Source organism: Chroicocephalus ridibundus, chromosome 5 (genome assembly GCF_963924245.1).
Source record: "Chroicocephalus ridibundus chromosome 5, bChrRid1.1, whole genome shotgun sequence".
Classification (NCBI taxonomy): Eukaryota; Metazoa; Chordata; class Aves; order Charadriiformes; family Laridae; genus Chroicocephalus; species Chroicocephalus ridibundus.
The window spans coordinates 66,830,800-66,856,856 of NC_086288.1; the positions used below are offsets into that span (position 1 = coordinate 66,830,800).

At 39.2% G+C, this 26,057-nt stretch overlaps 1 protein-coding gene across 7 annotated transcripts in view; it reads left to right on the forward strand.

Annotated features, from left to right (window-relative positions):
• TBC1D1 (TBC1 domain family member 1) overlaps positions 1 to 26,057 on the forward strand; it is a 113,926-nt gene that overhangs the window by 34,366 nt on the left and 53,503 nt on the right. For all 7 annotated transcript variants that reach the window (XM_063335080.1, XM_063335077.1, XM_063335082.1 and 4 more), the window contains 4 exons: positions 17,799 to 18,332; positions 20,957 to 21,046; positions 24,685 to 24,789; positions 25,410 to 25,542. In XM_063335080.1, the coding sequence (XP_063191150.1) occupies positions 17,799 to 18,332; positions 20,957 to 21,046; positions 24,685 to 24,789; positions 25,410 to 25,542 (862 nt within the window). The remainder of the gene's footprint in view (positions 1 to 17,798; positions 18,333 to 20,956; positions 21,047 to 24,684; positions 24,790 to 25,409; positions 25,543 to 26,057) is intronic.

A 26,057-nucleotide genomic window follows, 5' to 3' on the forward strand; every position in this document is an offset into this window, starting at 1 on the left:
CTCTTGCAGAAACTCACTTCTAACTCTGCTTTCAGAACTAATTATTGCAATGCTAGTTCCTCACAAGTGTTTAGTTTTATTCTTTTTATGGCTGTTAATCAGCACTAATTTGGGGGGGAAAGCAAAGCAGTGTATTTAGAAATATAAAACGAGGCTTGTTAACGGAGAAAGCTTTCCTGCCTGCCAAAATCTGATCAGTAAAATGTACTACTGCTGTAGGCTTTCAACACAAATGCAGTTTTTATAAGATGGTGGCCTGTTTCAGAACAAGGAAGGACTCCAGGGTGTGGGGGAGGAAACTGCCCCTCTTAAAACAAAGCTGTCCTCCTGCATCTATTACTTAAAAATAAGTAACCCCCCCATCTAGTAACATGAGTGCTTGGTGTCACTGTGTAAGTCCCCGGGCCTGCAGATACTTACAAGTGAAGTAATTTATTCCCATATGTTATAAAATTGGTCCCTAGTGTTTGTGTAGACTTTACCTTTTAATATGTCTTCATTACAGCTTTTTAAGTGCTGTTTTTCCCAGCTTGTCTGCTACCTACGTGCAGGCTCCTTGGGGATGAGTTTTGCGGTGCTGCCAGGCCAGGCTGTGGGGCCTGTTCTGGGCTGGAGGATAAAGCCCTGCTTGAGTCTTACATGGGTTGGGGTTGCCCACGTTGGCCATATGGATGCTGGCTAAACCACTTGAATGATGACTGGGTGGCTAATGAATTCTTAAGTACTGACTTCTTTTAGTCTCCTGACATTATTTAAATAAAAAAGAATAGGTATACCTGTTTTTCCTGCATGGTTTTATACAAAGTCAGACAACTGACTTCAGGGAAACCTTTGACTAAGCTCCATAAAACACAGTTTGTTGAAAGTGTAAACTAAGTTTGCGCTGTTGTAGGTAGACGGTGCAGTCACTTCTGTAGATACACAGAGATATTTTAATCTATATTCAGTTTAGTTCACTGCAATAACTGTTATTAAAAGTAAAGAAATCATTTGGAGTTGAAAAACATCAAAGCTTTCAGTCTGTAAACAAAAAAATAGATAGAAATGCAGATTTTTACTGATTTATGGTGTACTTGCACACCATTAATTCATTAGTAGGAGATAATAGTACAGTGATAGCTGTTAAAAGTAATTTTGTCGTATTTCATACAGCTTTAGTTTAAGTAAAAAAGTTCAGTGTTAGCTGTCTACAACAGCATTTTATAATGCAAATTTCTATTCAGAAGCAGCTTGACAGAAACCAGAATTAAAGAATTGATTGCTGAAGAAGTAGAAACAGTTCATAGTGTAACAAACTGTATAAACAGAGAATTTGAGTAAATATGTCCTCAGATTCTCAGCTAGTTAAGCAATTTATACATAGTATATCTTTCTAGTTACAAAAAAGGAGTACCATATATAATATAAAAGCTGTGTTTAGCTTCAGCTTATTTTACCTCAAGGATTATAAACCAACAAGGAACCAATAAAGAAAATAACTAAGGTAAAATGCAAAGCAAGGTTACATTATTTAAATTTCTTGTATAATGATTTTGTTGACCAATCAATCCTTGTCAGCTGCTTCCAACCTGCAGGACAGCAGGTGGGAAGGGGATGCGCCCAGTTCCCTCCTGAGAGGAACTGAGAGCATCGGGGTTTCTCGCTGCAGCCCGAAGAACCTCCGAGAATGGGCCACTGACACTGGCTGAAACAGCTGCGTTTATAGTGTAGCTTTCCCCAGCTGGCTTGGCTACTCTTGGACCAAGAAGGTGATCATTTGGATTTTAGGCTATAAATGCAATAGATGCCCTGAAATTCCCAATAGCAAAGCAAGAAGTAGGTTGTTTGTTTGTTTGTTTGTTTGCTGTTTTTCCAGGAATTGCTGAGTCAGAATTGCCTGTGAGCTTTCTTCAGTTTGGGAAGCTTTCAAGGCATCAAAAAAGAGAGTTTCTATGCTATTCAGTGCAGCAAGGTTTTGTTTCTTGGCTTGTCCAATGAAACATTACTGAAGTAATAATAGTAATAATATTGGAAATGCCAATTATTTTCTTGGAGTCCTAGTATAACTTAATATGCTGTGTTAGAATTGATCTTGCTGATGTTTTGCCATTATTTCTACTATTTTCGAAGTAATAGAGTGCCTAGTAGACCTCTGGGGCAGAATGCACGGGAGTAACAACCTACTTCTTAGTTTAGGTCAGAAACTACAAATGAAATTAATTGCCTACTGGAAGAGAATGAGAAGGAATGAGGGACTGAAAAATCAAGAACCCACAGAAATCCCCCCCTCTTTTCTCTTTTTCTTTTTTTTTTTTTTTTTTTTTTTCCTTCTCCTTTTTAAGAGTGTTCTGAAAGGGTGATCTTGGCTTTTTTCCCCGATCTGTTTTAGGGTATATCACACTCATTTATGAGGATGTTTTGTTCCAGCTGTATTGACTTGCCTCTTTCCTTTATTCCCCACAGCTTCCAGTAAAGCTGAACACCTTTGGACATCTTTAATCCCTCAGTGAATAACTTGCATTTTAGCCAAATCAATCTCTTAAGGAGCCCTCATAACCAGGCATTTTAACACTAAAGCCCAATAAACAAAGTTCATTAAGCCTGTCTTACTTTTAAGCCCGTTTTACTTCTAAGATAGTAAATTATTTGGGGAGGTGCGTAAACGCTGGTGGTATCCTATGGTATACAACCCTTGTTTGTGCTAGTGCATTTATTCCCAGTAACATTTTTCATAAGTGAAGTTGAATACTTGGATACTGTACCGAGAATCAGGGAGTTAATAAAGAAATAGTGTCAGGGAAGAACTGAGAATCACTGGGGAGGGAAGACTCAAATGCAGCAGCAGTTTCGCCTGTAGATGAATCTCCTTGAAGCCACTGAGGCTGCGGGAAGGGCTGGGGGGACAGACTCTCACTTGTCTCTCAGGCCGGATGCCGGCAACGCAGCAAAAAGAAAGTTGAGATTTCTGCCAGAGCTGGGGTTTTGGTGCCCGAGTTCACACAATGCCCCTGTCAGAGAACACTATGTGGCTGATCAGTGTGTTTCTCCAGGTTAGTTTTTGTTTGGGGGCAGGGATGGGGGGGAAATGTTGTTACCAATTGACAGCTTTCAGATAATTGCAGATTATCACAACACGCCGAGTGGTTGAAACACTCTGTTTTCTGCATGCCAGTCACTCCCCACCTTCCCCCGCGGGGGTCTGGGTGATGACCGAGGAATATGCGCTCAGCATTTGAAATTAAGTCAGTCCTGTGGTGAAACCCCTCTGTTACTCAGCACTTACATTCCCTTTGGAGCTGTTTGCTTTTATTCTTCACCCTTCCATTTCTTTTTCTACACACCAGGCCTGAATTGCACCCACTCTGCTTAGACATCCCTGATTTGATGGGAGAAAGGCCAGAATACAGCCTGGCTCGCACGGCTTTTATGTGGCTGGGCAGATGTGGTAGGGCAGTGTCCTCTGCTTTTGTACGGTACATTACAGGTGCTTAGTAAGGAGCAGGGCTTTCCATAGTGAAATTCCTGGCCATGTAGATTAGAGCTTACTAAGGTTTTTCTCTTGAATCATTTATGCCTTTCTGAATTAATTTCTTATGAGTATGTACTTTTGGCTTCTTTTTGACCTTCAGATTTAACAAGCCAAGCCTGATGAGGTAGCTGAGCTTGCTGTTCTGTACACATCCTCCCCTCTGCAATTCAAAACAGAACTTTTAGGCTCCAGTCAAAACCTGTTTGCTTTCCTTTGCTGAAAAGCTATCTGGAAATTGGTGCTATTAGCTGTCTTCATGTGGTTAACACGTTTTGGGCCAAATCAATAGCAAAAATATTAGTAAATTCTGCAGGATCAGGGAAAACTCCAGGTCTCATCAGATATGGACAGTACAACTAAGTGTTTGTTTGGGTTTTTGCCGTATGTATCTCTCTATATATGGGGCACCACAGTTTAACTTCATTTGCTTTACATTTGATGATCTAAAATACTGTTTCACATCACAGCCTGCTTTTTTGGAAGGCTACTATAATGAAACAGTGCACTAGAGGTGTTTCTGAGAACGCAAAAGCAGCAGTTTGGCTCTGGGTTCCCCAAGAAGAAATATCTTCAAGAGAAAAGTCAGCAGAGCACCTCTTTCTTCAGAGATCAGCTCACAGAGCTGCAAAACAATTCCAATTTGTAATTTCCCATCATCCTGAATAGAGAAGCTGCAGCATATCTGAGAAACCTCTGCTTTAAGGGGATGTTGAAACACTTTTACCATGCCAACTAATAAATACTTAGGATTTTGAAATAAAACGGTTTAAAAGACTTCTTAAAATTGAAGGAGCTGAGGTTTGTATGGTGTACAGAGGTTAACTGGTGACTTAGCAAGTAAATCTTCAGTAGAAACACTGTTAATTGAATTACAGCTTGGCTATATATGTATAAAAATTATTTTTTTTTAAATTAGAAGCCTTTACAGCTTAACTGTTCAAGTTGAAATACCCATGGATGGCAATGACTGAGGAAAAAAAATTCTCAGCCTCGGTTTTGTTAGTATTTTAAATATCAGTAAAGATATAAAAAATATGTCAAGACACCTGCCCAAATAGGAGCTTGCTTACTAATTTGTTTGGGGAGGTGAGGCAGCAGAGCTGGGAAGAGCAGCTGAAACTTGGAGAGGAAAAGCTGGGGCAAGGAATGACATTAACCACTGCCTATTGGTTTTGTCGCCGAGTTATTTGTACTGACTTGTGTCCGAATTGTTTTTGGTTATTCTTACTTATTTAACCAAGTTACAAAAACAGATCCTGATGTGAATATAATTTTTTAATGGGAGAAATTTAAAGCAAAATCTTTCTGAAAAGCATGGTTTGCTTACTGAGAAGTAAGAGGGAGGTTCAGGCACCTTTACGCCATTGAGGTGGACTAGAGCATAACAACTGGTTTTCTGCTACCTCTTTTCTCTTGTGTCTGCAAGTTCCCAAAAGGAAAGCTGGCCAGATGTCTGAAAGCCGCAGTTATTAGCCTGCATGAAATCACCCATAGGTTGCATCTACATTAGTAAGTAGCATCCAGCGAGAGATTGTTCAAGGGAAGCTGCTGGTGCTGAGGACAGGTTGTGTACCTGGGTCACGGGAGTGGGGTTTACTTTGGACTAGTCCTGATTTGGTGCTGTGAATCGAATGCCTGTTTGCAGTGAAGTGCACCACAAAATGAAGGTTTAGTTCTATTTAAATGGACTTCAGTTCAGGCACCTTGAGACCGCTCCACAATGCAGTCGGTTGCACAAGAAATGGATTGTTGTAATCTGCTCTCAAACACGTTCCTGGTCCACATTAAAATAGTGAAATAGTCCCACCCGTATAATAATTGAGCATCCAGTTACAGAAGCTGGACAAACAGTATACACATGGCTTCCCAGTAGCTGGCCCAGATGCAAGGAATGGGGGACCATCAGAGAATTTTTGTTTCATTGGGATGTTGACCATTTGGCTACTGCTTTGTGAGAATTTCAGGCCTGACGTTGTCCGGAGTTCCTGTGAGCTAGACTTTGGTGTGTCACTAACTGAAGCACTGTGAAGAGAGGGTAAAAACATGTTTTGCCTTCCATTCTCAGGGCAGTGTGCATGTAAGCGCACATGTAGATGGTCACGTTTTAAAAAACAAAACAAAACATAAATGAATCTTGGCTGAAATATCTGTAAGCTTCTTCCCATCGGAAAAGTTGTTGGCTTTGGACATGTGAATGCTTCTCTTTGTGCCTTTGCAGCATCATCACTGTAATCAAAAACATACGTTTTTTCCAGGAGAAACCTTTGATATGCAGTAACCAAACAGGATTTTCAGGTACAGATATCCTGTGAAATTGCAGGTTTGGGGAGAAGAGACTACTTGTGCATAGTTACACAGGCACATTCCCAGCTACTGAAAATGGCTAAGCTAAGCTAACTAAACGGCTCCTTTCTTTTTCAATCAATTATTTTAGGGGGGTTTTGTGTTTATTTCATGGAGCTCTGTAACCAAATATCTTACTTTTATTAGATCTTAAGTTGCCTCTACATTTACTGGACCATTGGTCTGCTGCTATAGTACCAATGAGGTGAGCTCACTGAAGCCGTTGTCATGGAAATTTGGATGGTTAACTCTAAATATTTCATGCTGGTATTGTTTCATTGGCCCTTTTTATAGCTTCCAATCTCCTCAAATGCAAGCCATGGAAAAGGAGATTTGTAGAAGTGCTTTGGAGTTTTAAACGATTATGTACAAGAGGCCTGTCTTTAAAACTGTCGTGGTAGTTACCCAGAACCTGAATGAAAAATACATGCTGGAATTTCAGATTTTGGGTAAGTCCCACTGGAATATAACCTGTAGGATTTAGCATTCTGGGGAAACAATTGATGTTTCCATTTGACATACAGTCATCAGAGGATGACTTTTGTAGACTTAAGAAAAATTTTCTTTTATATATGAACACAGTTCATGGAGCTGATGCTGTGTTTTGTTTATAAAGTGCAGAATCATATACAAAATTACTTATTATAGGTTGCTATAATTCAGGCAGCATTTTTTTTCTCTCGTATTTCTAAAGATTGGATAATGCTTTCATGTGTGTTTAAAAAATCAACACAGAAAGGCCCAGTGCACTTGTATATTTTGTGTGGCTGAAATACCAGTGCTCCCTAGTGACATAATTTTGAGGGGGAAGAAGCTGGCATTAAAAGGAGTCTTTCCTTGAAATCTTTCTTTTTCCTTCCCTTCTTACTGCTTTCCCTAAGCTCGTCTGTTAGCATGTCCTATAGAGCATCATCTTTGTAACCCCCTCCAGCTTCTCTGGTAAGTCTGTGACGTCTGTGTTTCAGAAATGTTGAATACTCACCACTCCCTATTGGATTTTCTTGGTGGGAAAGTGTTTAAATATAGAATACTTTGGAAATAATTGTGAAAGCCAGAATTCAGTCGCTCTGAAAGGGGTGTGGCAGCATGAACTGTCCAGCTTCGCTGCAATTCAGTGTTTGGTACTTGTCTGTCTGATCTACCATTTTCTGAAGAAACCCAGCCTTAACTTGTGGGGAGAATGGAAGAACAAAAAGGAATAACGGAAAATTTACTGTTGGAAGAAACAGGGTAGGCTTAAAATAGCAATTTTGTAACCCTGAAAAGGGAACAGATTCTGAGGTTTTGTGTGTGTGTGTTGTTATAGTTTGCAGCTGAATAAAGTATGATGTGGATCGAATTTGGTATTTATTAAGTGTTAATACAGATAAATGGTTGGAGCTCCAGAAATGATCATGGGCCAATATGTATTATTGAAAGATACTTTACAAGTATCTTTTTTATTTATTACAGTTCACCATAAATTGCACCATCATGCTTACACTTTGTTTGGAAAGGCGCTGGGGCTGGGTCTGTTTGGTGATTTCTAATTTTTTGTTTCCTGTCGGTACAGCTAGTTTACTCTGACTGTAGTGGTGGAAGAGCTTCCTTACTATTTTAGCAAATATCTTGAAAATCTTCAAAATATCTTCCACTTTCAGTCAGTCTGGCATGGTGTCTTTTCCATGATGTAATTTTTTTATTTTCCTGCATCGCTTTTTTACATAGGAATAAGGAGAATTTTAAGACTGAGGTAGACTCAAATTAATGACGTTCCCTGAATTTCTTCTCTTGTTGTGTTGTTCATCAGTCGCATCATTAGGATTTCCAAACTCCTGTCAGCCATCATGTAGAACTTGGATACTGGTTGCTGTTACTATGGCATTTATTTAAATAAACCAGATGATGCAGGTAAATGATCTGACTGCAACTTTAGAGAATTGTTGATAATGCTGTAGTACAGCTAATAGGGAAGGAACAAAAGGATGAATTTCAGCTGTTACTCTTCAGTTACTAGCGTTTTCCTAGATAAGCACAGCTTCTGAGATCAATTAGCAGTGCCTGCATAGGCCAGGTAATAGTGCTGAACTGAGATGACCAAAATAAAGTTCCTGGCACAGGCTGAAGATCTAGAGGTCTGCCATTGTAAGCCTGTAGTGAATTTGGTACAGGACATAAACATGAGAATTTTTGTCAGCAGGAGAGCCATTTTCATGGTGGCATTTTCATAATCTGGAGGCACTGCTAAAATTTCTCTTCAGGCACCTTGGCTTGGCTCTGGGATGACTTTCGGGAGTGATCCCATAGCTCAATTTGTCTTGATGGCACCTTTTATCTATATTTTGACAACTCTTTTTCATTTAGGACTGAATGTGCAGCTTTATCTAGAAAGGACAGTGACAACTTGGGTTTTGTGTTGGGACATACAGATTCACTATTGACTGTCAACAGAAGGAGCATGCTGGCTGCCCTGTAGCAGTTAAAGTGACGAGAGAACAGCCAATGAAGATGCCAACATTTAAATGAAGAAATGAGATCTGATTAAGATGACTAAAAGCACAAACAAGTACGCTGTGTAGGATGGTATTACAGCACTGCCAGACACAGGATAGTTAGTCTCTAACCCTGCTCTGCACCTGATGCATTCCTGCCATCCATGATGCATTTGCAGTGAAACGCTGTCTTGTAGGCAGTCTGTAAGTGAATGGCACATTTTTCCACACTGATCATCTTCCTCTGAATACATTGTCAAATAACCTTTTTCAGATATCTATTGTCCCATCTGTTTTTCCTTTCTCTCTAGATTTTTCTAATGTGCTTATGTACTTAGTGCAGACATACTGTGTCTCTTACAGTGACTTTCAGAGGCACCTGATGTAAAGATTTATGCAATGGCCACTTACAAAAGCATCTTTTTCCAAGCTCTTTCTTTTTTCTTGCAAGATTTTTGTCAAACCTGGACCTGAGAGGAAGAATAGAATACAGAGTTGAACTTTTCACCTACTGTAAAATTTTAAGACAGCTTTATCTTTTAGCAGCAGGAAAGCACGATCCAATTCTTTTATCATCAGCAAGAATTGGAAGGACTGACTTTTTAGGAGAATGATCCTTGACTCTTTAGAGGAAAAATTGGCAAACTTCCCTAATGTGATCTGGCTGTATCTTAATGGAGGGAATACTGAGTAAACAGCTTGATCTTCCCTTTGCTCCCAATAACATCGCATTGATAGCTTCCAGTAAATGCAAAATATCCTTAGGAAAGCAATGTGTTTTGGTTTGTCCTTGATAACAACTATTTCCAAGAGAGTTAAAACATGACCTATCATATTGTAGCTAAATTTCTCCACAAAAAAACCCTGACGAGTTTTCATTCAAATTACATGATAGATGTTTTAGTGTAAATAGTCCTCAGTGAATCATAGGAGTGCAGTAAGCTTTCTGTGAGTCGTTCATTTCAAAATACAGTCTAATTCTGTAGGTTGTTAACAATTTCCCTACGTGCTTCTTATGTACTAAGAGTCTTGCTAGAAGTTGAAGGTTATTTAGGTGTACTCTTTGTATTGTTCTTCCTTCTCTTCCATTACATCGAATACACGGTACATTAGGAATCAGTAGCATTAAAGTTTAAATTTATTAAACTGTAATTTAACCTTTGTCAGTACTATAAAAAAACTTGCCCTGAAAGCTTTCAAATACTGTTGCTGTCTTTTTCTATATATAACTGTCTAAAAATAGGATTTATCCCCTTTCCCGCTCTTAGCCTCCAACTCGGTCCCAGGCCTGTATCAACCCTATGAAGGGAGACGTCCCGTCCTCCCCCTCCCCCTCTAAAAAAAGGATTTAATCTCTGTTGATAATGAATGAGCACAGTTGTTTCTCGGTATTACTTGACAACAGGTATTGTCTCCTTGTTCAATAGTCACCGTGTAAAATGTGAGCCTGGAATCCTGCAGGCAGGGCCAGCATCCACTGTTATGTCTTCAGGTGCTGGTTTCATTTGTGAAATTGTGGGAAAAGAAAACTTTGAAACAAAAGATGGAGAAGATAACACTATGAAGATGTTAATGCACTTTTGAAATATCTGTTGCCTTCCTTTATTTCACATTTGTGGCTTAAAAGTTTATCGTACTGAATGGAGCAGCTGATGAAGCAGTACAAGATGAAAAGAAATGGTTTGTGTTGCTAGGACAGAAGAGGGCTGGGGAAAAATGAATTAATGAACACCATATGATAAGCACTCCAGGTATAGAGCAGAGTATGCTAACAGGCTTCCCAAAAGTAGTTTTTGTAGGAATACCCCCTTCAGAGCCAGTCGGGTGCCACTGCATTCAGAGCTGCGCTAAAAGCCCGCTGAGGCCTTCCATCAGCTGCAGTTTGGGTTTTGGATCATGTATTTTCTTGGGGAGGGGTCCAAAAGTAAGCATCAAACTGGGACATAGTGTTTTATTTATGGAGAGTAGCCAGGTTTTATTGTATTTTGGCCTTCAAGTAAAGTATGTCTTGAGAGCATGTGAAAGAAAATCTTTAAGTCTATCAGCAACATGATGCATCTCTCTTGGGGAGGAAGCACCACCACAAAATAGAGCAGTCCAACTTCACTAGAACACCAAGTACAATTATGTTCTATTTCTGAGCTTGTTTACAGTAATCTATAAACAGGTTCTGCAAATATTGTTCTTTCGGAAAGGAAAGAAAACCTTTTTGTGCCTCTCTAAATTGCATGGAGTGCTCTCCAACTCATATGACTTTGCAAAAAGTGTAACCTTTTCCATCTAGCTGAGGAGTCATGAGGAAGGTTCTTGAGCTGAGATTGGTAATACGAAAAGGAATGTGATACTGTGAAAGTGGCATACAGTACTCGCGGCATCAGTCTGCATTACTTAGCAACCTTCCGGAGGTAGCACTCATGGGAAGTGTAGTCACCTTTATGGCTTTTTATGATAATGTGTAAACTGTAAGTGTATGTGTTGGCTACATGGAGCCAACCGTGTCAGAGTCATCTCATAGGACACTAGTCACTCACGCATCATGCTCCAAGTCAAAAAGAACTGGATTTAAACAGATTACTCTCTTCAGCCCCGCATAGAATATCCTTTGAATTTCAGTGCACTCTTGCTCATCAGCTTCTTGCATACACCCCTGCAAAATTTAAGTCTCAGCCCCATCACCCTCACTTATCCCATTCTCTGTATAATGCCTGTTCAAACCTAATGAAGCAAACCGCACCTGAAAGTAGACACACATGTGATCACTTTTCCTTTCATAGGTCTGAGGTGATATTACTCAGTCATTGAGCTTTCCGTTATCATGGTTGAAACAACATCTCTGTCTTGCCTTTGTAGGTGTGGTTTCACAGTCCTTCCTGAGCAGCACACCTGCGGTGTGGCTAGCCCCCCTGGCTGCCAGCTTGGCTACCACTACCAGCCCTCTGCTTCTGCTCTGACTTGTTCTTCTTTCTCAAAAGATATCCACAAGTTCCCTAGTTAAATTAGATAGCTACTGCATGAGAGAGAAATGAGCTACACCAACATGTGCACATGATGAAGCTGCTGAGAGGGGCACAGTTCATAGTTCTTTTATCAGCAGCAAAGTTTTGGATTATATGCATTTAGGCATGAAGTTGGGGAGCAAAGGTGAACTGTCTCTCCATGCACCCAGCAATCTTAAGAACTTAGGGAGCTGGTGGTAAGAATCTCACTTTGACTTTACCCATGGTGAGATCATTATGCACAGAAAAACAGAGCAAACTGAGAGGAGCTTGCAAAAGATGGTTGTCATCCAGGGACTGAAGGAACTATAAAATTTCGGCCTCTCTTTCTGAATTGAATCTTGTTTCGAAAATGGCTTTGTGGGAAGAATTAAAGTCAACAAATAGCAAAGGAAAAAAGCCAATAATGAAAGTACTCCAAAGAATTGTTGACTAGGAGTCAAGAGGTGAAAAATTGGAAAATGAGAATTGAAGTTAATGAATGGAAAAAGTGAGCAAGGTGTAAGAGGCTGTAGAGCAGCCTCCAAGCAAGATAGTAGAAGAAAAAAACCCTGCGAAGACACTGGAGATAAGACCTGAATATAAAAGGTCTTTCACCAAAATGGAAATTAACTTGAAAAATTTGTTACCCTTTTCTACCTTGAATTTCTACTAATGGCAAGGAATAAGGAAATTCTGTGACTTTTAAAACTTCTCTTTGTACTTCAGTGAAAAACTAAAGCTTGTGGTTTTGTGATAGAAGTTTTTAGTTTGTTCTTTGGTTAAACTAGTGGGCAAGACTTCTCATGAAATCTCATCTGATTGTGTCTTGCCCTTCTTTTTCTGGCAGCTGTAGGCTTCCTGTTGGGAAGAGAAGGTGGTGGGGTCTCCATGGTCGGGATTACTTGGAACTCAGCTGGATGTGACACCCAGCATCTCATTAAGTTTGAAGTTGGATCTAACTTGAAAGCTTGCCTTGCTTTATGTGAGGGCCTGCACCGTCAGAGGTTGCTTCCAAATTAAATTATTCTGTGATTCTGAAAGGAGAAATTGTGCTGTATCTTGATTTAAAAAAAAAAAAAATCCCAGTGAAATCTATAAATTAAAATGCTTTGGGTCTAAAAATACCGAACTTTAAATCCATTGAGTGGAGAAAACTGTTCAAAAAAGTTAGTTGACCACTAGTGTGGGTTTAGGGAGTGATAAGGACAGGAAGCATTGATCTCTATTTTATTACTCTACAGCTGGTTTGCTAGACATGTGCTGAAAACAACTGCTTTTTAGTACCTATCAAACCACTGAAATCAAAGATTTGATGCAGTCTTTTAAAAAAAGTAAATAAGTACTTTGCCCTATCATCTTTTTGTATGTGTTGTATATGTCTCAAAAATGATTTTCCTTTCTTCTTTTCTACTGCTTTGACAAAGTATTCCATGATTATAAATACCTTATGGGTTACAAAAAATATCTGTCCTGATGCAACTAGATGGTTTCTCCCAAGGTATGTAGCTGTGGATCCTATTTTTACTGTGGCAGCACTCTCTAGTAAAATAGGGAAGGAAAGGTATTAACAGCAAACAGTGTGTTAGACTTCTTGACGTATTTTATTGAGCCTGCTATGGTCAGAAAAAAAGGCAAGTAAAAACACTTAAAAATAACTCAGATGTCCTCTTATACTTGAGTAGTCAGGCAAAACTCAATCAAAACATCTACTTGTTTCAAGAGCTTTATGAAAGATTTTGAAGGCTCTATTCCAGCTGGGGTGGTATGAGACGTTCTGAGGTTCAACTCAAGATCTCACTCTAATGTTTTTCAGTCTCCAAGAATTTATGGAGTCTATTGTGTAAGACCAGTTCCTGACAACACAGGTCTGTCTTATATTGAACAAAACCACCTAATCTCTTGAAATAGGTAAGCCTGTGCTTGAGCCCTTCATTGACCTGAAGCCTTACGAAGGGACTGGTAGGTATAAACTGATGGGTTTATACTGTAAGTATAAACACTGCGTAGCATCTAAAATCATAAATCATCCCACCTTTTTTCTTTTTCCTCCTAGTCCTGGCCAATTGATATGTTAACAGTTCCTCTTCCATGGCACAATTTGCTTTCCTACCTACTGTGTATTAAAGCAACAGGGAACCTTTTTTTAGTCTGCTCTTGTTTAGCAAAAGGCAGCTGTTGCATTCAGCTGTTACTGGACTTTTTTCATTAAAATAGTTTCTCTTTCTCAAATCCACTGACAGGCTAGAGATATTGACATCTCACTGCATGCTCATATATAAACTTACAGGATGACTTCTGGTTGCATGGGGAAAAAATGCAACTGCAGTTTCTCTTTCTGTGAAGGTAATGAATTCTTCCTCCTTCCTCAGATGCAGCAAACTTGTGCATGCTTAAAACATTAATTGCCTTCTGTCATGATTTAGTGCCTGGTGTAGAAGCTGTAGCTGTTTGTATAGTAGACTAACATGCATTAGGAAGTTCTAGGTGTTGGTTAGTGTTTTGCTTGATTACCCAAGAGTCAGTTCACAAGAATACTCAACATTTCAATTCCCTGCTTTGTCTCTACAGAATAAACATTCTCGTCATAGCAGGAATAACATGGCATACTTAAAAACAAACAAAAAAAAATCACAACAGTCCACTGTTAGTTTTAATGGTTATAGATACATGTTCTTCCTCTGTATCTAATTTAGACACTCTAAATGCAAAAATTTTTCCTAATATATTTCAGTGGTGTCTTCTGTTCACCAGTCCCGTTTGGCCCAGAGTGAGTGATGAGAAGGTAATGTTCTGTGTTTGGCAAACTTTCACGGTTGCTTACACTGTGGTTCTATACTTAGTTTTGTGGGTTTAGGGCAACAATTTTAGGTCATCAGCAGTCATTTTTTTTCTCATTACAGAAATAATCTTTATCCACTAATTACATATTTATACTGAGAAACAAGTCAGTAAACACTTAAGAATAGAACTATGCTAGAAAAGAGAATTTATGTGGCAGGAAGAAATGCATGTATGCAACAGTCCTCCCCCACTGTTTTAGCAAGTTCAGATTAGCAGATACAATTACCTGTAGGTATGTGCAGGAGATACTGGTATCTAAGTCATCAAGCTGAGATAGGATGGGACCTCTGCAGGTCATCTAGTTCAGCCCCCCCTGGAGCAGGATGCTCAGGGCCGTATCCAGGCAGAGTTTGCATATCTACAAGGATGGAGACTCTGCAGCCTCTCCGGGCAACCTGTGACAGCATGTTGCCACCCTTACAATAAAAAAGACTTTTTCTTATGTTCAGAAAGAACCCCGCAACCTTTAAAAAACCTCCAAGCAACATTAACTTAATTCAGCAGCAACTTGGTCCTTGCTGCTTTTTGATACAAATTGAAGATTTGTAGATTCAGTTTACATCTTAATTAATTGTGGAAGTTCGCAAGAGATGTGGTTACTGTTCGCCCAGTGGCATGCTTCCTAACTGGAAGAATTCCAGCTGCGGTTAATAAACATTTGCCAGGATAGAGCCTACATTGTTTATGTTAATAATTTGAAATAATTATAATATATTTATTTACATTTCACAGATTTTTTTTTTTCCTTTCTTTCGTGTTCTTTTTAACTAATGTTTACTTGATCTTCATGTATTCAGCATTCTGGTCTGTTTTGTGAGGGACCCAGGGTCAGAGGACACGCAGGACTGCGTGGGTTCTTTGATTCTAGATACTTGCATAAAAGGCCTGGAATGGTACAGGTAGATGAAAAGAGCACAAACCTTGATCAGGCCAAGGAACAGTTCCAGGGAAGTATGTATTTTGCTTTTTTTTCCCATTCCTCATGGCATCTTGTCTTTCTTTACTAATGAAAAGAGATTAATGTTTAACATACATTAAGGGTCACAGGAAACTGAGGTGGTGACTTGCTGCTTCTGCTAGAGCTATACTGCATCGATTGCCTAATCAGAAGTAATAAAATGATATTAACAGGCTGTGAATTTTTTTAGGTTAATAAGCAGGAACAAAGGAGTCAGTGTTTTTCATAAGTGTGGCATGGAAGCCAGCTGTTACTTATAAATGACATAATTCAAGCCTTAGCACATGTGAAAATAAATAAATACTCCCTTTGGTTTTCATCAGCAGGCCCACTAGGTCTCCTCAAACATGAGGTTTATTACCTATTGCAAAGTCATTCCGTGAGATGTAGTGTCTTTCTCTAACTACTGTCTGTATGTAAAGTCCAGCCACTGCTGAACAGCAATTTTGTCAATTTCTGAGGTGTTTGATAACAAAAAACATGGAAGAAATGAAATTCAATAACCGTGCATCTGTGATGGATCCCAAATGCCTTGTCTGGGCATTAGCTGAGCTGTATCCCTTGCAGCGCCCGCACTGCTGGAAACTCTCTGTGTAGTTGTCAGTGTGGATGGTGCTGTGGGACCTTAACCCTGACTGAGATGGTGGCACTCTTTGCCTGGGTGAGGGCTGACCTTCCTGGCTTTGATGACATGAGCATTTTCCAGAAAATACCTCGTTCCTTCGCTGTCACCTCTGCAGCCTCAGCAAAAGCAGAGATGGGATCGCAGGTCTCCGTGTATTCTGGGCAACTCAGAAGTAAAATTGCCTATGGCTGGTGAGTCCAGACCATCCCATAAGAGTAAAATGTGTTTATTAGAAAATGCTAAAGCAGTTGCAGTTTGAAATGTGGGTAGAATAAAGTTTTATATTTCACTGTCATCCTGATATGTTATCTGGCTAAAAATTGGTTCTTTGAAGGACTATTTGGTAAATAAAACTGAGGTGACCCTTGAGCTCACTGTGGAGCAAATGCATATCATTTGAGGTAATAAAGATTCATTATACCCTTACGTTCTTCTTGTATATGAATAAAAAGATAGACACAACACTGCCCGAGCCCAGGGCTTTCCGGCTGGTTCATGACGTAGCCGGGAACAGACTTCTGAAGTCATGACCTTGCTTTTCTTACCTCTGCCCCATTGTCTGTGCTGGTGAGTAGCTGATGACTCATGCCTTGCGCTCAAGGGTGAGGTAATGCTTCCTGAGTCGTCTTATTTATTTATTTTGTAATCTGTTACTTATTGTCTTATATCCAGTAGGGCTCTGTGTGCGTGTGTATCTATCTATCCACCCGTATCTATCTATCTGTGTTTTCCTGTCTAAAAAGAATCCTATTGAGCATCCAGAATAGTGAAATTCAATTTTTACTGTTCAGCCTTTTTTCCCCCTCTAAGTCCTTTGCTGTTTCCTGTGTTGGTTTACATATGTTATTGCATTAGGCATTAGATAACCATAGAAATGTCTGAAAAAGACAGAGGTCATGTCTCTGAAGCGTTCTTTAGGTTTAGGGTTGCCTTTTCTCATAGGGGAGATGGTTCTTCTGGGCTGCTGTTTGTCTCCTCCTCCCAGACTTCCTTCTGTACTGTCCGCAACCAAGTACTTTTAAGTGAGTAAGCTCCAATTGATGCTTGACAGAGCAAATTTGTTTTGTCAGGAAACTGTCACGCTTAGCATGTATTTTTCTCAAAGTAATTTGGAGGAATTAAAAAGTTGGCAGAATTATCTGTTGTAATCATAGATGGTGGCCCCACATTTGTTGTTACGGCAGCAGCACCTTCATCTCCTAGGCCAGTCAAAGCAGGGAGATGTAGCCGAGCATTGGCCTTGCAGCAGTTTACCAGATAGCACATGCACGTTCCTACCTTGTAACCATATAAGAAACTGTGACCGTTTCCTGTTACTTAAAATATATCAGATGGCAGTTTGGGTTTTGTTTATAATTAAAACATCTGTGGGCCGTAGCAGACTGCTCTCTCATGCAGATGCCCTGCAAGTGATACTGTATGTGAAAGTAATACTACTTGAGAGTGTCAAGTAGGATAGTAGAATAAAAATAAACATCTAAAATAACTAATATGTTTCTTTAAAAAAACAAAGCTACTTACAGTTAAAAAAAAACCACCCTCGAACACCAAACTGCCATAGCAATATAATATGCTATTATGAAGGTGAAAGCAAATTTGCAAGAGACTCATTAATCTACATGACATGAATGCTTGAGTAAGAGAAGGGAGTGGAAAAATAATGGAGATTAAATAACTTTGCCAATTAATTAGTCTGTGGCTTCTCTTATGCTTTCTGAAGTATTTTTATCTTTCATTTTGAGTTTGAATTTGTCCCATTATACTGGGTCCTTCAGGTGCAAAAGTTTTACCGAAAACACGTAGCATTACAAGAGACAAAGTTCTTCTGACAAAGTGTTGATGATGGTGAACTCCTGGCAGGTAGATAAATGAGCAATTCATCTAGTCAGTGTTTAACTTTTATAGTGTGTCTGTTGGAAAAATATAAGATCACTTCAACTCGTCTTCCAGAAAAGAAAACCAAGCCAGCAATTCCAGAAAAATAACAGCAGGGAGCACCTCTTAGCATTGCAAATTGTTTGTCATAAGGCACTAGATGCTAATGCTGTGTATTTTTTTTTCTTTTGTCCTGTAGGTGCCTGAGATTATAAGCTCTATTCGACAAGCTGGAAAAATTGCTCGTCAAGAAGAGTTTCAGAATAATCTCTCAGATGTTGAAGACCCTTTTGCCAAAAAGTTTGAGGTGCTGTTCTGTGGACGGGTGACAGTAGCACATAAAAACGCACCTCCAGCACTGATAGATGAATGCATTGAGAAATTTAATCGTGCAAGTTGCACAAAAAAGTCGAATTTCAACTCATCATCCCAACAACATGAAACTGCCAATAACTTTGGAGGCTTCTCTTTCAGCAACAAGTTTCGATCTGTCTTCCAGCCCTTGGTCAGTGAAGAGGAAGAGAAAAGGCCAATTAGGAAATCTTTTTCTCAGCCCGGGCTTCGTTCCTTTGCTTTTAAGAAGGATTTGCAAGAGGAAAGCCATAGGAGTAACAGCTTTGTCAGGTCCTTTGAAGAAGATGCAATTTCACTGAACCTAAAAAGTCAACTTATCTATGGACACAGTGTTGTGCAGCCGACAGACATTGCAGAAAACCGGACGATGTTGTTTACGGTAAAGCAAGATTTGCAGCTCTTGGTGGCATTTTCACATCTTGGAGTTTGGACTGGCAAACACCAAAGCAGATGTTCTGAAAGATGGCACTTACTTCTTTAATAACTTAATTGCATTTACCAGATTGCACCTATTTCTCTAGAAAGCATTACCAGTCAGTGTAAATTGTTTTATGTAGTCAAAATAAGTTTATATGAAATAGTTTAAAACAGCACTACCTGAAACACTGGGCTTCTAAAGACAGCTTTTAGAAAGCTACAGCAAGTTAGTAGGGAGTTACACAATACAATTACACTAGCTAGTAATAGCAGAAATAAATTTCCAGGTGAATGAGTTACCTGTAACTAGAGCAGAAGGACTGAACCATGAGTGGGAGTCAAGAGAAGTGCTGCTTTAAGGATTGCCAAAGCGTTATGTCTGTGAAAAGTAACACACAGAAAGAGGTGTAGTTAGGTGTACCTGATTTAAAACTTCTGTTTAGTCGTGGCAGGCTGGCATCAGAGAGAGAAGTGGAAGAACGTGGAGAGAAATTTTGTGCTCCAGTAAAAAATTTCCATGTTTACCTTCTTCCCCTGAGCACATATTTCACACAGAAAATATAGATGCTCTTTATAACAATGCCTAACTTTTAAACAAAACCTGACTCCGTTGTTAATTCATGGCACATATTTTAGAGATAGGGAGATTACAGATGGGCTGCTTATGTCCAGATTCTCTTATTCCAGTGAGTACATTTTTAATTTATATTAAACAGAAGCAACAGTTCTCAAAGACACATGCAGCTTCAGCCTGAATATAACATCAGTCACCTGCTGACGAGCTCATTTCCAAATTGTGGGGCACTGCTGATCTGGCTTTCCATCTTGGGTTGCTTTTTGCCTGGGAAAATATTGTTTAGTATGCACAGCTGTATTCTTTTGCCATTCAGCTGGTCTAAATTCAGCTGAATATAAGGAAGTGAAGTAACTGTGGTTTGTGCCTCCGGTATCCACAAGCTCGTGGCAGAGCTGAGTTTGTTGGTTAGCCATCCTCCGTGTTCAGCAGGTAGGAGTAATGGTGTGCGTGCAGCGTGCACAGGTCTTCGCCTTTGCTCATCAATTTGTGTTTGGCTACCTATGAAACACTTAAAAGTAACTTTATATCCAGGGGAAAAAAATTGTATTTTCCCAGCTGAAGTCCTTACTTGGATTTTTCCCAGGACTGCAGCAGAGGTGTCAAAAATGTTCAGGTGAATTATCTACTGACTCTCCTCGCCTGGCTCAGACAGTCAGGATTTTGGTGTCTCTTCCTGAAGAACTGCTTTCCTAGCCAATTTCTTAGGACTTTGATTTTTTTTTTTTTTTTTTTTTATTTTTAGTCTTTTCTCCTGGATGTATTTTGTTGGGAGGAGAGGGCTGTATTGTTTGGGGTTTTTATCTTGGTTCAGTTGGCTTCAGATGATCCCCTGCTGCCCTGGGACCAAGTGTGAAAGGAGTACGTGGGGCTGAGCTAAGAAGGAGTCTCTTGCTGCAGGGAGGGGAAGGCAGCAGTGAGCAGGAGGAGGCTGCTGAGTAGGTGTTGGAAGGAATAACCCCATGAACATGTGCGAGGTCAGTCCTGGGGACAATACCAGGAAACCAGCAGGGAGTTGGGGAAAATCGTTGTGACTGGTTGAAGTGACAGACGAGGTGGAATGTGAATGCACAGGACCATTTTTAGACACACAGAGGTGGCACATCCCACTTGGTCCATTCACACACAGGATTCCCTCCTTCCCCCCTGCAGAAATTCCAGGTATATTGGTGCTGCTGATGTTTTTACATGCATCTTTTGGGATTTGGTAGTGGTTAAAGCTTCAGCAGGTTTGTCTAAGTCATGCTTATGAATGGATCCAGATTCCACCCGTCTTCCCTAAAATCTGATGAGAAACATGTCCTTAGTAGACTTTCTGATGTGCTAGAAACTGAGGAATTTAAATTTTAGCTGTTAAAATGTTGCAAAAACATTGCCAGAAGCTGAAAAATTGAAAACAATAGTTTCACCTTAAAAATGCTTTGCCCGTCAAAAGTTAGCATCAGGATATAGGCATGCCTGTACAAATGACCTAGAGATTAAATTAAGTTAGAAAATATAGTCCAGTAAGCTGATTTTTAGAGTTTAAGTCTTTAAATTAAATGTTATGTGTGTCTTAAATAAATAAATAAGTTTCTAAAAGTTAATTAGGTGGAATACAGGAAGAGGCACACACTTTGATTTAAATTTTAGGATAATTTAATTAAGTAGCTTTTGGGAATGTGGTATGTGCCAAGGCTGCAGAAAATAAGGAAAAGGGAGTGTGAGTATATTTTCTCAGTGCAAAGTATGTTACTTGTGGTATAATATTACTGTCCTCTAATTAAACACTATTCTCAGTCTCTTGTCTCAAATGTGAAACTAAATCTCAGTTCAGTAATGTGCAGAGTTATGAATGCCAAAACAATGGTGTTTCAGTATTCTCTCTTTCTCTGGTAATAAAACACTAATTGGCCTAAAGATATAGGTAGAAAAAAATTTGAGATGTATGTCCAGGAAACATTTCTATAACAAGGCAAAAGAAAGTGTAATATTACTTGTTATCATCTTGCTATTTATTTTGCTCTTTTTAGATTGGCCAGTCTGAAGTTTACCTTATCAGTCCTGACACAAAAAAAGTAGCAATTGAAAAAAGCTTTAAAGAAATATCCTTTTGTTCTCAGGTAAGGCTGCAATGTATTCTTCCTCTCTTTTTTTTGTTTAAATATTGTTCACTTGTGAATGCTCATGTACTCCTCTCTCCTAGCATTTCAAATGGATTCTCACCCCAGCAGTTTCAGTAATTGCTGTTGACAAGTTGCTAGTTAATCAGTAATTTTGCAAAGCCTTCATTCTTTTCTCATGCTTTGCACTGTAATTTCTGAGATAAAGACTCACTTCTGTGTGCAGTGGATGAATAATATGGGCTAGGAGGAACACCTTGGTCAGGCTTGCTGGGTCGGCCGCCCAGCTCTGGTTTGAGATTTCAGCAGGCATGATTCACAGTTGTGCAAATCTGTGATTCTCTGAGCCGTATTTTTCAAGAAGTGATAATGAAAGGAGAGGTACTCTGCCATGCAGAGGTTGCGTATGCGATGCACCAAGGGCAAGCATGCTTCAAAGCCTCCTCATTCACTATTAATCCCTGTTCCTTATGCCACAGAGTTTGCTTCCCTGTCATTCTGCCTCTCATTTTCGTGGCTCTGACTTTGATTGTGCGTGGATTATGTGAAGGTGCAATTTACCTAATGACTGATTTTGAGTGGTGATGTCTTGAAAGAGATGCAACTTATGCATGTGAAGATGCGGTAATGGCGTTGTGCAGGTTCCTGGGCGTGTGATTCACACTCAGCTACTGCAGTGGCTCAGCGGTGGGAGGGCAGAACAGTCACTGTCACGCCAAGGACATGGGATATCTTGGGCAATTCCAGCACTCCTGTATGAGCAGCTGCACTAACTGCTGGCGGGCCCTGCGTACAGGAGCGCAGGACTCTCCTTTGGGAGTTGCTCAAATATCCATCTGCAGACTGAAACCAGGCTCTTCATGAAAACATTTCGTAGACCAATTGCTTTTGATAACTAACCACTGTCATGATGCAGGGATTTGGCTTTCCCCAGCCGTTTTCTGTTCTGCAGGGCATTATTTGTATTTAGTTTCTCTGTGTACCAGATTTGATTCTGTTTAAATGAATGGGGAAATTGAATGTAATTCATTAAACTAGGGTAGAGTCCTTAGGGAACACTTAATTCCTTTAAAACCTGTTCTAGATCATTTTAGCTTAAGCCTCTGAGAAATTAAACTGAACTGTAACTACATAAATAAACTTACATTTATTGAGGAGTGGACGTTCCTGCTAGTTTAACTAAAAATTCGCCTTGAATTAAACCGGTGCAATGCTTGTTCGTATGGTGGGGCTTGGGTAGGAATAAGACCTAGTATACCAGGATGTGAATTTTGCCACTCTTTCTTGCACTAGGGACTGTTTTGCACTTGACTGACTTGTATAGTGAAGGTCTACTCAGTGCATCATAGGCTCTGGTCTTAATGATATTGGGCAAAACTTTTTTTCCAGTAGGTTTATTTACACATTTTCAAATATAGGGAATATGATTTGCTGTTATTTGCTTCTAGTTTCTTGGGGATTATTTTTTTCATAAATGACTTTGTTAATTTGATGAGGATAGCTTATTCATAAATATAAATATAATTTTCAAAATATAATTTTCATAAATTACTTTGTAATTTGATGAGGATAACTTTCATCACTAAACATACAGGTACCTATTCTGAAAATTTCAGAGTAAACATAAGTAGTTTGCATGCTGTCAGATCAAGAGCTTTGAAGAGAACTCCTGGATCACAGAAAAATCTTTATCCTCATGTTCCCTTAGGCTGTCTCCTTAGGCAGGAGCTAGTTGGGTAGACTTTGTGACTTGCCCTGCAGGTCAGCAGACAGTTGTGCTCCTCAGAGCAGTAGAAGTGAGATTCTCATTGAATTCTCCCCTCCTGTCTGAAGAATGTGTTGCTGGGAAAATGTTATGTCAGTTGGGCAAATATTGGTATTGGGATACAGAGGGATTTTCCCCAAAGTATGTACAATTCAGAAGACATGACAGAACGATCTTATGGACTCATCTTGATCATACAAGAATTTTAATAATCTCTTGAAAGTACTCGAGTTAAATTATTAGGGAGATCAGGATTGGTACTTAATTTCCCAAATGCCCAATCCGTGATGGCAGAAAGAAGTATGTGGTCCTGTGGCAGTATTGGAATTAGCTAACCTGAAACAGCTAAGAGCATTTGTCAGCTCCTGGTACCTTGCAGTTTTGTGGGTAGGGCTCCCTCCACCATGGCAACTGGGCTTTCAGAAACGTGGGCTGGGGGATTAGAGAGGGAGCTCAGCGCATTCTGTACACGTCTCTGATGGGGATGATGGAGGGAGAGAGTCTGTGGGTTGCATCAGCCTGTTCTTGGTGCCTCCTAAAATGCTTAGCCTGGATATCCAATGGAGCTAGATTTGGACAAGCTGCAGGCTTAACATCATTTGAATGTTCTGATCTTTTTGTTCTCGTGGCATATTAGTGCCTGATGTTCAGCTGGCATACTCTGAAGTTTTATTTCAAATGATAAGACAACATTTGTTGGATTGCTTAAGGATATTTGACGCTATAACATCTTTTTTTGGGACACCAGGCCATTCTGGTTTATAGAAGTATTCGCTTTTTATGCTTTTAAAATGCTTTTTTAATGTTTTCTTCATGATAAAAAAGAGAATATTCAGAGATTCTTGCTGTGTTAACAAGGAAAAGAAACCAAAAAAAAAAAAAAAAAAAAAAACCACACAACAAAACCCCAACCCCAAAAAAGTCCTGCTTGACATCTTCAGATTGTTCAAATTTCATTTAAAATTTCTGATTTACTGTGATTCATCATTATGACTTTTGAGACAACAGTTTATTGCCTCTCTTTACCCGACTTTAATATTGTTGTGCCATGACAGCTAGAAGGTAGTTAAATGGTGCTGAGTGTAATTGAATTTTTATGAACAGGCTCTACCACTGTGCATGTAATTCATCATCGTACCTTTATGGTTGTTTGGTTTTTTTTACCAGGAACGGTGCACCGAGGAGACGTGCACTGGGATCACCTAACTCTACTCATCTGAAAGTCTTTTCATAAAAGAAAAAAATGCACAGCAATTAAAAAACCCTCTTAGCATTTTACCAGGATGTACTGTTTATTTGCTGCTGCAAGTAGATTGTGCCTGAATTTGCATGCCTTTTAGGAGAAATAAATGCTTCCATGAATGATCTTTAAGTAATATATTTAACCATTTTCATTTTTTAACTAGCCAAGCTTTTTCTTAGATGAAAAAAAAATTGTTTATCCATTTTTTGTTATTGCTTTGATTTGCTCTTACAAATGTAAAGCAAAAGAGATAAACAGAGCGCTTTTTTCCTCTGCTATTTCCGATATTGAGTAAAATATATCTTGAATAGTGTTTCTTCATCCCTGTAAGTGTTTTACAATGGATCTATTATAATTCAGTCATCAAAAAAAAAAAAGGCAAACCCAAAAAAAACCCAAAACCCCAACAAGCAACCTATGACTTAAGTGAAATTTAGAAGATTCATGAAGTAATAGGTTCTATAACAGAATAGATTTTTAATGGCTAGACGACTTTAATGTAGCAGAATGGAGATATGTGACCTATCTGTAATGCTGTTGGGCCTTTTATGCTTCTGTTACTGGGAAAAATACAGGTAGAAAACTTTGAAAGTAAATATAACCGCTTCATTACTGTTGTTTTTGTGCTAGGGAATTAGACATGTGGATCACTTTGGATTCATCTGCAGAGAGTCTTCAGAAAATGGAGGCTTCCACTTTGTTTGTTACGTGTTTCAGTGTACAGATGAAGCACTGGTAAGTGAAATATAAGAGCCTAATAGAATATTAGGCCCTAAAAGTTTTCTATTGTTCCATGCTTTGTATTTTGCTGAATGTCTTCAAATCCTGCTCCACTCAGAAATACAATTATTTCAAAAATGTAACTGGCATAGCAGTCTGCAAAGGAACTTTTAATTTGTTTTGAAAGCAGAAGTTTAAATCCCCTTTAAAATCCAATAAAGCTTCCTTTCATTGCACAAACTAAATTATCCACTGCATGCCTCTCTTTTGGAAGAGGGTTTTTTCATAGTGTACCTGTTAAGAAAATCAGGACTACACACTAGCCGTGCATCACAACTGCAGTAAGCTTTTGTATCACAGATGAGAAGAAGGTTCTAGGTAGAGGCAGTATCTTTTATTAGACCACAGCAATAAAATTGGGTGGTGTGGAAGAGAGATATGACTTCACGATGAGTTTTGTCTTGCTTGTGTGTTTGTGTGCATAAACAGCACGGGAACGGCTTTTCTTCTTAATCATAAGCACATTCCCAAACAAGAGTAGTATCGTTCTAAAAGACTGTTGTGTTTGTGTTAAGGAAAACAGAAGCTCAGCGGGAGGAGTGAAATTCTGTCCTTTTGTACTCTCTTCTTTTCAGGTTGATGAAATCATGATGACATTGAAACAGGCTTTCACCGTTGCCGCTGTGCAACAAACTTCCAAGGCACAGCCCCAGCTCTGTGAAGGATGTCCTATGCAAAGCTTGCATAAACTGTGTGAAAAGATAGAAGGTGAGGTTTAAAGAACTTTCTGGTTGAATATTACTTTCTAACAATTTTATTGGGGGACAATCTTACGTGTGAAACTCTAAAGGGAACTAACACTTAAAAAGAGCTTGGGACTTGGGATGGAGGGTTGAAAGGCAGTCTTTTTATTTCAAGGACTGCAATGTAAAGTTATCTGTAAGGTAATAAGAATTTTCTATCAAAAGTTAAGCTCCTTTCTTGTATTTCAGTTAAATTTTTGAAAACTAATTAAGAGTCTAAATATTGCTGAATTATCGCTAGCTTGGATTTATTAGCCACATATATGCAGAGGATTATAGATAAGGAACTTCTCAAGAATATGCTGCGATAGCTATGACCTGCTGTCCTATTGAATCCACTTAGATACCACTAAACGTGAACCAAACAGTGAGCTTTTCATATGTATGTTTGTGGCATTGATCTAAGGTCTTTCATGAAAGTGCAGCAGTTAGAATTGTAGTTGTTGCCCAGAAAACAAGTTCACAACAAAAAAAAACCCT